The following is a 15115-nucleotide window of genomic DNA, read 5'->3' on the forward strand; positions in this document are numbered from 1 at the left end:
GCCCAGACCTGGGAACTCCCCAAGCCAGGACTGTGACTTCCTTTTTGGGGCCCTGGGGTTCCTGGCATCTCCAAGCTTCCGGGTGCCACCATGTCCCCCAATGCCAGCCATGGAAGCTGCCTGTGGTACACCTGGTCCAGCCGTAGCCTCAGAGAGAGCTGGTGCCCCTACTGGCACCTGGAGCTGCCCGCCCTGCTGTAGCAGCTGGCAAGTCTGACTGTGCAGGGGCTGGACCCCACACTTGCTCACACACCCATTGCTGCTCCACACAGTCTCCCTTGGCAGTTATGGGATCCAGTCACATAGTGTGAATTGAGTGCAGCCTGCTAGGCTGAGTGGGCAGAATGAGCCTAGTGGGCCCTGTCAAAACTAAGGCAAAGGTGCCACTGGCCACAGATGTTTCTGGCTAGAAAAACAACACCCCAAAGATCCTGTAACAGTAGGAATTATTTTAGGGCAGTGATTCTGAAAGTGAACTGTGTGAAGCCCCCAAAAGATGGTTTTGAAATTTGTTGGGTTATGATTTTGTTCTTGTTGGCACAGTGATTGAGGGAAGTGCTACTGTTAGGTAATGGATAATCAAACATCCTGCAGTACACTGGACAGTTTTGTACAATAAAAAAACATGTCTTATATAAACATGATTTTTGAATTTTCTACAGATATCTAGGTATTTGAAAAGCCTGTTTTTTTTTGTTTTTGTTTTGTTTTGTTTGTTTGTTTGTTTGTTTTTTCTTTGATACTGAGTCTCTGTCACCCAGGTTGGAGTGCAGTGGCGCGATCTTGGCTCACTGCAACTTTTGCCTCCCAGGTTCAAGCAATTCTCCTGCCTCAGTCCCCCAAGTATCTAGGATTACAGGTGTGCGCCACCATGCCTGGATACTTTTTTTTTGTCTCAAAAAAAAAGGGGGAATACTGAATATGATGAAATTGAAAACCATTCTTCTGGAGAATATTTAGCTTAATACTATATATCTCCTTAGAGTGTTTACAAAGTTTGACAGGCAGTCTAACTCAGTTATTAGTAAATTGCTAATGACAATATCAAGGTAGATATATTTAACCTTGCAGTATTCCCTCTGATGATTTACTCCTAGTTGGGAAAAACATTTCTAGGTCTTTAAATACAATAATTCTGCTTTACAGACATCTTCAGTATGTTGCTGAATCATTAGAATATTTCTGAATCAATTGATACTTTGAATGTGGGGGTTTGTCCTTGAAATTGTAGATAGGGGAATTGACTTTGGAGATTGGTGTGATGTTTCTTTGTAAGTGAGGATTTTTCTATTTTTAAGCATGGGCAACTGTTAAAGTAAGGGATAAAATTTTTCTTTGTAAGCGAGGAAGGATTTTTCTATTTTTAAGCACGGGCAACTGTTAAAGGACAAAATTTTTCTTTATGATGCACCTAAAGATGGCACAAGAAAGGTACTTAGCCTTTGCAGTGTATTTTGCCATTAAAAAAATTTAAGACATTTAAAATGTGAAATATAGCACAGATATAGAAAAGTACATAAAACATAAAAACTTAGTGAGTTATTCTGAAATGAGTTTTTTATTTTCTTTATACTAGCAACAATTTTCATTCTGTTGGAGCTTGAGAAATAAATAATGGTTATCCCTTTGACATCAAGGGAGTTCCTTGTCAGCCTATTTATTTAGGAGAGGATGCCATATCCTGAAAATAGCAGTTTTATAGTCAAACGTTAATTAAAAGTATACATCATTTTCAGAAACACCTATAACATTACTGGGATTACAACACAGTGAGGGTGCCATCTTTAAGTTATAGGTGAGATCCATTTTATGTTCTTCACATGACAGGAGTTTATGTATTTGAGACACGGCAGCATTAGGCAAAGCCTGATCTATGCAAAAGAATTTTATATGTTTGTTAATATTTTTTACTTTATTCTTTTAAGGAAAGATACATGGGCTACCTGAAATGTAGGTTGAGATTTTGTAAAACCACATGCAAATAGACTTGAATATCTGAGTTAAGTAATTTCAACTTTTTTTCTTTCGTCCCGCTTCGTCTCGCTCTTCCTTCTGTCTCACTCTGTTGCCCAGGCTGGAGTGCAGTGGCATGATCACAGCTCATAGCAGCCTCAACCTCCTGGGCTCAGGTGATTCTCCCATCTTAGCCTTCCAGGTAGATGGGACTACACGTGTGTGCCATGTAGTCCCATGTGCAGCTAATTTTTTTTTTTTTTTGAAGAGGGTTTTGCCATGTTGTCCAGGATGGTCTTGAACTCATGTGCTCAAGTGATCCCCCCACCTCAGCCTCCCAAAGTGCTGGGATTATAAGCATGAGCCACTACACCTGGCCAGTTTTCTTATTTTAAAGAGTTGTAGGATATGTAGATATATATGGCATTTTATCTATGTATTGGTAAAATATTTTTATTTCATATAAAGGTATCACTTGTGGAGGCTGTTTATGGTATTTCTTAGAGTAAGTGCTGAAAGACTATATTGAAGATTGCAAGGTTCAAGTTTTCCTGTCAAGCATGATTTAAATCACATTTTTAATATCCAATATAATTGTCCTACTAGCAAATTCTTTTTTTTTTTTTTTTTGGAGATGGAGTCTTGCTCTGTCGTCCAAGCTGGAGTGCAGTGGCATCATCTTGGCTCACTGCAACTTCCATCTCTCAGTTTCAAGCAATTCTCCTGCCTCAGCCTCCTCAGTAGCTGGGACCACAAGTGCCCACCACCATGCCTGGCTAATTTTTGTATTTTTAGTAGAGACAGGGTTTCGCCATGTGGGCCAGGCTGGTCTCGAACTCCTGACCTCAAGGGATTCGCCTCCCAAAGTGCTAGTGGGATTATAGGTGTGAGCCACTGTGCCCGGCCTCCTTCTCACAAATTCTATGGGATTTGATACTCATTTCTTCATTTAACCATAAGTGATTATTTATTGAGAGGCTAATATGTGCCAGGAGCTAAAGAGCTAGAAATAATATGAGACTAGGGAGAGATGAGTACACAGTGAGCTTTAACACAGTGTGCTCCAGTGTTGTCACAGGTATGTCCTGGGTGCTTGAGACACACAGAGGAGTATCAGGGAAGGTTTCCAGGAATCTAGAATAATAAGACTTGGTCAGGCAATATGGAGCTGAGGACAGCTTAGGGAGAGGGAATAATCTGTTTAAAGTAGGAGGCAGGAGAGAATGTGAGATATGCTGGCAAGTACCTGTGGTTCAGCATGACTGGACTAAGGATCCTGTGTGTTGAATGACAGATTTAGAGAGGAAGGAAAGTAGGGGCCCAATCATGAATTCATTCTCATAATTCAATTTATTTTAAATTAGTCTTGCTTTGTTGCCTGTGCTGGTCTCGAACTCCTGACCTTGAGTAGTTCTTCTACCTTGGCCTCCCAAAGTGCTAGGATTATAGGTGTGAGCCGCCATGCCCTGTCTCATAATTCATTTTATTTTTTATTTTATTTTTTGAGACACAGTCTCACTCTTGCCCAGGCTGGAGTGCAGTGGTGCAATTAACAGCACACTGCAGCCTCAACCTCCTGGGCTCAAGTGATCCTCCTGCCTTAGACTCCCTAGTAGCTAGGACCACAGGTGCATGCCAGAACTCTTGGCTAATTTTTTTTTTCTTGATAGATGAGGTCTCACTATGTAGCCCAGGCTGGTCTCGGGCTCCTGGGCTCAAGCAGTCCTCCTGCCTTGGCCTCCCAAAGTGCTGGGATTACAGACATGAGCCACCACTCTTAGCCTTGTAATTCATTTTAGATATAATCATTTCATCAAGAATTTTTTTTTGGAGACAGAGCCTTGCCCTGTCGCCCAGGCTGGAGTGCAGTGGCGCGATCTCGGCTCACTGCAACCTCTGCCTCCCGGGTTCAAGCGATTCTCCTGCCGCAGCCTCCCGAGTAGCTGGGATTACAGGGGCGTGCCTCCATGCCCAGCTCATGTTTGCATTTTTAATAGAGACGGGTTTTCACCATGTTGGTCAGGCTGGTCTCGAACTTCTGACCCCGTGATCTGCCTGCCTCGGCCTCCCAAAGTGCTGGGATTACAGGCATGAGCCACCGCGCCTGGCCCTCATCAAGAAATTTTTGTATCTATCTTAATGCATTTTCTCTAATGGCTTAGAAATTTAGAATTTTGTATCTTGGCAGTTGATGCTATAGGATGGGAGTGCTGGTGAGATGCAGTCAGTCTCCTTGAAAAGTTTGCTGCTCTGGGCATTATGCCTCAGATGCCTTACCATTTCCAGCTTTCCGGTAAGGGTGAGATCCCAGAGTTTTATTTTTCTAGTTTCATGCTCTTTTATTAGTATTGTATTAATTGGGTGATTTGGTTTCAGTTCTGAGAGTCTTGACAAAAATCTGTGTTGAAGAAACTAGGGACATGTACAGGTTTATGATGTTTCTAATTCTGTGACAGAGGGCTGATGTTTCATAAACCCTCCTCAATTTTAAATGCTAACTTTTGGGCTGGGCGCGGTGGCTCATGCCTGTAATCCCAGCACTTTGGGAGGCCGAGGCGGGCGGATCATGAGGTCAGGAGTTTGAGACTAGCCTGACCAACATGGTGAAACCCCATCTCTACTAAAAATACAAAAATTAGCCGGGCATGGTGGTGTGCACCTGTAATCCCAGCTACTCAGGAGGCTGAAGCAGGAGAATCGCTGAAACCTGGGAGGCGGAAGTTGCAGTGAGCTGAGATCACGCCACTACACTCCAGCCTGGGCGACAGAATGAGACTCCATCTCTAAACAAATACATACATACATACATACATACATACTAACTTTCGTTTTTCCTCCCAGCTTTTGTTGGCAACTCTTGGTTAGACATAGTACTTGAGTTACTTGTTCAGTAGCTGGCTTCCACCTCTGTCTTTGCATGGTGGTATTTGAATATAAGCAAAGTATATATATATATATTTTTATTGTTGTTTTTTTTTTTTTTGAGGCAGAGTCTCACTCTGTTGCCCAGGCTGGAGTGCAGTGGTGCAATCTCGGCTCACTGCAACCTCTACCCTCTGGGGTCAAGCAATTCTCCTGCCTCAGCCTCCCTGGTAGCTGGGATTACAGGTGCCCGCCACCATGCCTGGCTAATTTTTTTGTATTTTTAGTAGAGACAAGGTTTCACCATGTTGCCCAGGCTGGTCTCAAACTCCTGGGCTCAAGCAGTCCACTTGCTTCGGCTTCCCAAAGTGCTGAGATTATAGGCTGAGCCACCCTACCTGGCCCTGCAAAGTATGGTCTTTATAAGTTAATACAGCATGTTTTCATTCAGCAAATACTTATTGAATGCTTATTACTTGCAGGATTGAGAAGCTCCTACACCAAATCTTCAAAGACTGCTCTGAAGTGATTTGCTTAATTTTAGGACTAGTGCCTTAATAACATGTGTATTGACTGTGTAGTTTTGTTCATGTTTATGGAAGTTTATTGGTTAAGAGTTCCTGAGTATAGAGACCTTTCCATATACTGTGGTGAGAAACAGTACTTTAAAAAGCATGTTGACAATACCTAAATTCTCTGATCAATCTTAGCATGGCTAAAAGTAAGACCACTAGACATTATATCTCCTCAAGGAGCTTATAATGAATCCATATTTAAATTTCCCAGATTATTTCAAAGCTAGTTTTTTTTTTGTTTTTTTTTTTTTGGTTTTTTTTTTGAGATGGAGCCTGGAGCTTGTTACCCAGGCTGGAGTGCAGTGGCGCAATCTCTGCTCACTGCAACCTCCACCTCTTGGGTTCAGGCGATTCTCCTGCCTCAGCCTCCTGAGTAGCTGGGATTACAGGCTTGAACCACCATGCCTAGCTAATTTTTTTGTATTTTTAGTAGAGACAGAGTTTCACCATGTCAGTCAGGCTGGTCTCAAACTCCTGACCTCAGGTGATCCACCCTCCTTGGCCTCCCAAAGTGCTGGGATTACAGGCATAAGCCACCGTGCCCGGCCCAAAGATAGTTGTTTTTTTTTTTTTTTTGAGACAGAGTCTCACTCTGTCGCCCAGGCTACAGTGCGGTGGCGTGATCTCAGCTAATTGCAACCTCCGCCTTCCTGGTTCAAGTGATTCTTCTGCCTCAGCCTCCCGAGTAGCTGGGACTACAGGTGCGCGCCACCACCCCCGACTAGTTTTTGTATTTTTATTTTTTTAAGACAAAGTCTCATTCTGTTGCCCAGGCTGGAGTGCAATGGTGCTGTCTAGGCTCACTGCAACCTCTGCCTCCCAGGTTCAAGCAATTCTCCTGCCTCAGCCTTCTGAGTAGCTGGGATTACAGGCACCCGCCACCACACCTGGCTAATTTTTGTATTTTTAGTAGACATAGGGTTTCACCATATTGGCCAGTCTGGCCTTGAACTCCTGACCTTGTGATCCACCTGCCTTGGCCTCCCAAAGTGCTGAGATTACAGGCGTGGGCCACAGTGCTTGGCTAAGATAGTTTTTTATAGTTGATTTGTTCCAGCTAACATTGGATTTGGCTGTGTCTCCTAAGTGTTTTCTAAATTCTTTAACAGTCCTTCCACCATCTTCTTCCTCCTCTTCTTGATATTGATTAGCTGGAGAAACCATATAATTTGTTTTACTGAAGACACCACATTCTCTACTTGGCTGATTGCTTCTTTGAAGTATTTAACTTTTTTCTCTATTTCCTGTAAACTGGCACATAGATCAGATCTAAAGACTTGATTAGATTCAAGTTCAGTTTTGTTTTGTGTGAATGGTAAGTACTGACTATTGCATTTCATGAGGAGACACATAATGTCTGATAGTCCCACTTTTAGTAATGCTAAGATAGATCAGGGGATTCCTGTAGTGTCAACAAGACAGACACAGACAGATTGTAAAGTTTCTTCTCCTTTCACCTTATTATTATTTATGTCTTTAGCATCCATTAATGATCATTGCCTAGATCTGTTAGTTCATTAGCGCTTGCAAAATTGTGATTTTCTAATTTATTATTCATTTTCCATTTATTAGCGAAAGAAGTTCTAAAAATTGTTTTTTAATTTTTATTTTTTTAAGACGGGGTCTCACTTTGTTGTCCAGGCTGGAGTGCAGTGGTACTATTTCAGCTCACTGCAGCCTTAGATTCTTGGGCTCAAGCAATCCTCGTGCCTCAGTCTCCCAAGTAGCTGGGACTACAGGTACACACCACTACGCCTGGCCAATTTTTTGTATTTTTTTTTGTAGAGACAGGGTCTTGTTTGTTGCCCAGGCTGGTCTCAAACTCCTGGACTCAAGCAATCCACCCATCTGAGCCTCCCCAAGTAATAGTATGACAGGCATGGGCCACTGTGCCCGGCCTCCTGTCTCTTTTGATATGACACTTTGATTAATTGCATAATTGTTAAATGAACCTTGGTTCATTTAACTTCAGCGCTCATATTCTTCCAATTATTATTGTTGTATCTTCTTGAAGGAGGTCCTTAAGGAATAGGTAAGACTTAAATGGCACTATTAAAGGGTGCATTTGTTGGGATAGTGTGTTTGTTTTGATATGAGGAGTTTATTCCTCATGTGAACATAGGTCTAGCAGCAGGAAGGCAGAAGGCACTGTGATACCAGTCTCGCGCTGTAGAGTGATGGGAGAGCAAGAAAAATAGGCCAGAGAAATGGCACAAGGGGCCTTGCTATCTGTATTGAGCGATTTGGTGTTTTTAATACTTAGGGGATGGGCCGTGAGGTTGATAGAAAATTGTCCTTGTTGGCTGGGCGCTGTGGGTCACGCCTGTGATCCCAGCACTTTGGGAGGCCAAGGCAGGCGGATCACGAGGTCAGGAGATCAAGACCATCCTGGCTAACACGGTTGAAACCCCGTCTCTACTAAAAATACAAAAAAATTAGCCGGGCATGGTGGCAGGCGCCTGTAGTCTCAGCTACTCGGGAGGCTGAGGCAGGAGAATGGCGTGAACCCGGGAGGCGGAGCTTGCAGTGAGCTGAGATGTCACTACTGCATTCCAGCCTGGGCAACAGAGCGAGCCTCCGTCTCAAAAAAACAACAACAAAAAATTGTCCTTATAGAGAGAGGGCCCTCTTGATTGCAAATTGTCCTTGTTGAGAGAGGGCCCTCTTGATTGTCATTTTCATTGGAATTTGCAGAGAAAAACTCAGCCTAAGAAGCTAATATTTTCTAAATAAAGTTTGGAGAAAATCACCTGTTGAGTGGTGGTTAACTAAATTTCTTTGGACCGTGTGATCCTTAAGCATGCAGTTTATTCAGATGTCATATATTTATGTTGAATTTGAATCAATGTGGTGTGTGTGTGTGTACATATATGTGTATGTGTATATATTTTTATATATATATATAAGAATAATTTTTTTCCTTTAGTTGGTGGTATGGATTGGATGATGTACATATATATAATTTGTGAAGTGATAAAAGTGTATTTAAATAATTTATTTCTGCTGACTTAACTCTTGGTTTTTAAAATATCACATTATTTAATTGGCCTCCTGTTACATTATTGGCTATATCGAAATCAAAGGACTAATTGTAGATTAGTGGTTTTTATCATATCTTGGTATAAAATCTGGCTGATGGTTGTTTTGCTATGTTTTAATTACTGATTTCTAGGGCCCCGTGGTTATGAATGTGCTTCAGTTTCATAATGCCTCCTGCTATGGCAGACATCCTTGACATCTGGGCGGTGGATTCACAGATAGCATCTGATGGCTCCATACCTGTGGATTTCCTTTTGCCCACTGGGATTTATATCCAGTTGGAGGTACCTCGGGAAGCTACCATTTCTTATATTAAGCAGGTATGTTAATAGGTATAATTTCTATGTGTTTAGCGTACTGTGTCACTTGGGGGAAATATCATTCTATAATAGAAAATGTTAATGTAAATTATATGTGATAATGATAGTAATGAAGTGATAGTAATTAAGAAAAATTAGCTTATGTTAGCTAGTTTGAAATGTTTGGGTTATTAAAACTGTCAAGAAGATTTTCTTTTGAGTTCGTCTTTGAAATTACTGTCTTTGAGCTTGTCACACTTTTAAAAATGTGATTTTTGGTTCATTTTCTCTTCTCTCCTTTTTCTTCTCTTCCCCTTTTCCTTGACTTTTGGGGGAAGAAAGACTTTCTGCTGTTCACCAGATATTTTTCCCTCAGCAGGCTTGCCTTTTCTGTTGCATTAGTTTTTAAAGTAAATTGATGAGCACCGTTGATTTGTAAAAACCAGCATATACATGAACTTGTTTTTCTAAACTTTCTTTCTAATGTTTTTCAAAAAGCTGAACCCAATGTGAATATCAGGAGTTATGGTATTTTTAAGAAAACATATTTATGATATACCTCTGAAAACTCTTGGCTTTGGACAAGCCTTTTAACTCCTTTCTGAGCTTCTTCATTAGAGAGACTGGAATTCTAAAATGGCATGATCCTTAAAGTAAAAAGAAAATACAGAATTGACTTAAGCATCTCATACGCTCATGCATGGTGCACCTATTTTTATAGTCACCAGTGACAAGTATGGATTCCTGTGGCTATACTTCACATTAGATTAACCATTTGTCTCTTTTTAATTGTAAAATATACATAACCTAAAATTTACTATTTAGACATTTTTAGGTGTGCATTCACAGTGCTGTGCAACCATCACCAGTATCCATTTCCGGCACTTTCCCATCATCCCAAACAGAAACTTCATACCCGTAACTGCCCTTTCCCTCAATTCCTTTTTATTTCTATTCTGTTTATCGTCTCTACCAGTTTGCATATTCTTGGTACTTTATATAAGTGGAAACATATAATAAATAGCTATCCTTTTGTAGTTGACTTACATAGCATAATGTTTTTAAAGTTCATCCATGTTGTAGCACATATCCTAGTTTCATTCCCTTTTATGGCTGAATAATATTCCATTGTATGTATATGCCACATTTTGTATATTTATCTGTTGATGAACATTTGGGTTGCTTCCAGCTTTTGGCTATTGTGAATATTATGCTACTCTGAACATTGGTGTATAAATGTCTGTTTGAATTCCTGCTTTCAGTTCTTTTGGGTATATACCTAGAAGTGTGATTGTTGGTTCACAGTGGTAATTCTGTTTTAACTTTTGAGGAACTGCCACACTGTTTTCCACAGTGGCTGCACCATATAATATTGGGACCAGCAGTGTACAAGGGTTCCAGTTTGTCTACATACTGGCCAACACATGCTATTTTCTCCTCGCTCCCTCCCTCCCTCCCTCCCTCCATCCCTCTCTTCCTCCTTCCCTCTCTTTTTTCCTCCCTCCCTCTCTTCCTCCCTCCCTCTCTTCCTCCCTCCCTCCCTCTTTTCCTACCTCCCCCTCCTTCCTCTCCCTTCCCTTCCCCTCCCTTCCCTCCCTCCCTTCTTCCTTCCTTCCTTCCTCCCTCCCTCTTTTCTTATATTATTTTTCCTTTTTTTGTTTGTCTAAGAGATACGATCTTGTTTGCCATATTTTCTCTCTCTCTGTGTGTGTGTGTGTGTGTGTGTGTGTTTAATAGTATCCATCCTAATGAATGTGAAGTGGTATCTCATTGTGTTTTTTTTTTTGTTTTGTTTTTTTGAGACGGAGTCTCGCTCTGTCACCAGGCTGGAGTGCAGTGTCATGATCCCGGCTCACTGCAACCTCCGCCTCCCGGGTTCAAGTGATTCTCCTGCTTCAGCATCCTGAGTAGCTGGGACTATAGGTGCCTACCACCATGCCCAGCTAATTTTTGTATTTTTAGTAGAGACGGGATTTCACCATGTTGGCCAGGATGGTCTTGATCTCTTGACCTCATGATCTGCCCACCATGGCCTCCCAAAGTGCTGGGATTACAGGCGTGAGCCACTGCACCTAGCCTCATTGTGGTTTTTATGTGCATTTCCCTCATGACTAATGATGCTGAGCATCTTTTTATGTGCTTATTGGTCATTTGTATGTTTTTTGGAGAATTATCTTTTCTAGACCTGTACTGATTTTTAAACTTTTTTGTTATTGAGTTGTAGGAATTCTTTATATATTCTGGATATGAATATCTTGTCAGATATATATGATTTGCAAATATTACCTCCCATTTCGTTGGTTGCCTTTTCATTCTCTTGATAATGTCTTTTGCTGTACAGAAGTTTTAAGTTTTGGTGAAGTTCAGTTTACCTTTTTTTCTTAATTTTACTATTTTGAGCCTTTAGAATGAAAAGTTTACCTATCATTATTATTATTATTGTTGCTTGTACTTTCTCCTGTATGTTTTATGTAACTGAATCTGAGCTGAGGATTGGCCACAATTTTTACTTCAGGTCTGTTAGTTTCAGCTCTTCGCTTTTGTACTGGCTGTTGACAAAATATGCAATCCCTCTTTGTTTTCGTGTGGTGAACTTCTTTTATATTATCTCATCCAGGAGACATGGAAAGAGATGTTGAGAGATTGATTATGATCATTCTGACAGGACAGTGTTAGTAAGGATACCCCGATAAAAGAATGCAGGACAAAAATAATTTAAATATTGTATGGAGGTGGTGGTGCATACTTTAAATTAAAAGTTTTTTTTTTTTATCACTCCTGATCAGTGGTTTCTGCTTACAGGAAAGTGAAATATGAAAGTTTTCACTGAGTCTTACTTGTCATAGATAATTTGCTTTTAGTAATTTCATTTGTAATGCATTTTTTGTGCACTATGCCATTATATTACCCTACAAACATGGGATAATACCATATGTACTCTCTTATAATTTGCTGTTTTAAGAAAACTTGAATATTTTGTATGGTTTTCTATTTCAGAATGAATTTATATTTTTTTCTATTTTTCTGAATATATTTCTATTATTTTCACAGTTCTGTAATATTCTATAGTTCATTTAACCAATCTTTTATTGCTAAACATTTGATTTGTTCATAGTTTTTTATTTTTACAAACAGTGCTGCAGTGAGCATCCTTATATCTTTGTACACTTGAGCAAGTGTTTCCATTCCAGAAAATGTCTTATTATTTTTTCTCATAGATGTTATGGAAGCAAGTTCACAATTACCCAATGTTCAACCTCCTTATGGATATCGACTCCTATATGTTTGCATGTGTGAACCAGACTGCTGTATATGAGGAGCTTGAAGATGAAACACGAAGACTCTGTGATGTCAGACCTTTTCTTCCAGTTCTCAAATTAGTGACAAGAAGTTGTGACCCAGGGGAAAAATTAGACTCAAAAATTGGAGTCCTTATAGGAAAAGGTAATATTAAAAATTCTTAGTACAAATTCTTAATATATCTATTTATATAAACATGTAGTAAGTATATTTAAGACATTGCTTTTCAAAGTGTGGTCCATGGACCACTGCTGATCTGTAAATTGTTGCCAGTTTGAGATAAGGTAAGTATAGAAATTGAGAATAAATGTTTAGAAACCCCTTTAGCAATATGATATTGCCATAGCATCCAAGGGCTTGTGTTTAGTATATGTTTTTGTTGTCTAATGATTTATTATTTATTTAATTTTTAAAAATAGAGACAGGGTCTCGCTATGTTGTCCAGGCTGGTCTCAAACTCCTGGGCTCAAGTGATCCTCCTACCTTGGCCTCCCAAAGTGCTGGGATTACAGGCATGAGCCACTGTGCATGGCTGATTTATTTTTATTTTACAAAAATATTGGTCTTTGATGGATTGGAAAGAAAAAAGTTGTTGCTTTACCTCAGATTGTTTGAGAAGTCCTTGACTAAGGGAGACATTATCCTTTGTTTCTTATGAACTGCTCCTATAGAATGAACACATTTTATACACAACTCTCTATGCCAACCAAGACTTCAAGCTGTTTGATGTTTCCATAAATAAATTATTGACAAATTTTACTTCTTAACTGAAATTATCTTTAAGTAGAAGTTATTTTGGTAGAGAGTCAGGAAATATCATGTCCACATTATCCCTTGCAAATTTATTTCATGGAAAATTGTGAGTAACACAATCAAGAACATGGAGGAGTCTCTCTTGCTATATAATATTAGGAGTCTCAGGGGCTAATGGTATATCAATATCTTGCTTTAGAGAAGGTACTGACTTGAATTAGGAACTACAAAGAGTTACTGAGGAGGGGACTTTATAGATTAAATACAAAACCAGAAAACCCACTGGAGGTTTATGTATCTGGATTGGGTACCTGTATTGATCGGATTCACTGTTACAGGATATTATAGTACTGAGAGGTAACAGCATGCTGGCAGTCCTCACAGCCCTGGCTCACTCTTCGGCGCCTCCTCTGCCTGGGCTCCCACTTTGGTGGCACTTGAGGAGCCCTTCAGCCCACCGCTGCACTGTGGGAGCGCCTTTCTTGGCTGGCCAAGGCGGGAGCCGGCTCCCTCAGCTTGCAGGGAGTGTGGAGGGAGAGGCGCGACCGGGAACCGGGGCTGCGTGCGGCGCTTGCGAGCCAGCTGGAGTTCCGGGTGGGCGTGGGCTTGGCGGGCCCCTCACTCAGAGCAGCCGGCCGGCCCTGCCGGCCCGGGCAATGAGGGGCTTAGCACCCAGGCCAGCGGCTGCAGAGGGTGTACTGGGTCCCCAGCAGTGCCACCCCACCGGCGCTGCGCTCGATTTCTCACCAGGCCTTAGCTGCCTTCCCATGAGGCAGGGCTCGGGACCTGCAGCCTGCCATGCCTGAGCCTCCCACCCCCTCCATGGGCTCCTGTGTGACCCGAGCCTCCCAGATGAGCCTCACCCCCTGCTCCACGGCGCCCAGTCCCATCGACCACCCAAGGGCTGAGGAGTGCGAGCGCACGGCGCGGGACTGGCAGGCAGCTCCACCTGCAGCCCCGGTGCAGGATCCACTGGGTGAAGCCAGCTGGGCTCCTGAGTCTGGTGGAGATGTGGAGAACCTTTATGTCTAGCTCAGGGATTGTAAATACACCAATCAGCACCCTGTGTCTAGCTCAGGGTCTGTGAATGCACCAATCGACACTGTATCTAGCTGCTCTGGTGGGGCCTTGGAGAACCTTTATGTCTAGCTCAAGGATTGTAAATACACCAATCGGCACTTTGTATCTAGCTCAAGGTTTGCAAACACACCAATCAGCACCCTGTGTCTAGCTCAAGATTTGTGAGTGCACCAATGGACACTCTGTATCTAGCTGCTCTGGTGGGGCCTTGGAGAACCTTTATGTCTAGCTCAAGGATTGTAAATACACCAATCGGCACTCTGTATCTAGCTCAAGGTTTGTAAACACACCATTCAGCACCGTGTCTAGCTCAGGGTTTGTGAGTGCACCAATCGACACTCTGTATCTAGCTGCTCTGGTGGGGCCTTGGAGAACCTTTGTGTCCATACTCTGTATCTAACTGATCTGATGGGGACGTGGAGAACCTTTATGTCTAGCTCAGGGATTGAAAACGCACCAATCAGCGCCCTGTCAAAACAGACCACTGGGCTCTACCAATCAGCAGGACATGGATGGGGCCAGATAAGAGAATAAAAGCAGGCTCCCCGAGCCAGCAGTGGCAACCCGCTGGGGTCCCCTTCCACACTGTGGAAGCTTTGTTCTTTCGCTGTTTGCAATAAATCTTGCTACTGCTCACTCTTGGGGTCCATGCTGCTTTTGTTTTTTGAGACAGAGTCTCGCTCTGTTGCCCAGGCTGGAGTGCAGTGGCGCAATCTCGGCTCACTGCAAGCTCCGCCTCCCGGGTTCACGCCATTCTCCTGCCTCAGCCTCTCCGAGTAGCTGGGACTACAGGCGCCCGCTACCACGCCCAGCTAATTTTTTGTATTTTTAGTAGAGACGGGGTTTCACCGTAGTCTCGATCTCCTGACCTCGTGATCTGCCCGCCTCGGCCTCCCAAAGTGCTGGGATTACAAGCGTGAGCCACCACGCCCGGCCTCATGCTGCTTTTATGAGCTGTAACACTCACCGCGAAGGTCTGCAGCTTCACTTCTGAAGCCAGCGAGACCACAAGCCCACCAGGAGGAACGAACAACCCCAGATGCGCTGCCTTAAGAGCTGTAACACTCACCGCGAAGGTCTGCAGCTTCACTCCTGAGCCAGCGAGACCACGAACCCACCAGAAGGAAGAAACTCCGAACACATCCGAACATCAGAAGGAACGAACAACTCCAGACACGCCACCTTAAGAGCTGTTAACACTCACCGCGAGGGTCCGCGGCTTCACCCTTGAAGTCAGTGAGACCAAGAACCCAC

General features: G+C 42.4%; 1 protein-coding gene across 3 annotated transcripts in view; it reads left to right on the plus strand.

Moving 5' to 3' along the window:
* Nucleotides 1–15115, plus strand: part of PIK3CB (phosphatidylinositol-4,5-bisphosphate 3-kinase catalytic subunit beta) — a 187817-nt gene that overhangs the window by 67212 nt on the left and 105490 nt on the right. For all 3 annotated transcript variants that reach the window (XM_055295261.2, XM_063610702.1, XM_055295262.2), the window contains exons 2-3: nucleotides 8563–8749; nucleotides 11947–12172. In XM_055295261.2, coding sequence (XP_055151236.1) covers nucleotides 8579–8749; nucleotides 11947–12172 — 397 coding nt within the window. In that variant the 5' untranslated portion in view covers nucleotides 8563–8578. The remainder of the gene's footprint in view (nucleotides 1–8562; nucleotides 8750–11946; nucleotides 12173–15115) is intronic.

Source organism: Symphalangus syndactylus, chromosome 10 (assembly GCF_028878055.3).
Source record: "Symphalangus syndactylus isolate Jambi chromosome 10, NHGRI_mSymSyn1-v2.1_pri, whole genome shotgun sequence".
Taxonomy (NCBI): domain Eukaryota; kingdom Metazoa; phylum Chordata; class Mammalia; order Primates; family Hylobatidae; genus Symphalangus; species Symphalangus syndactylus.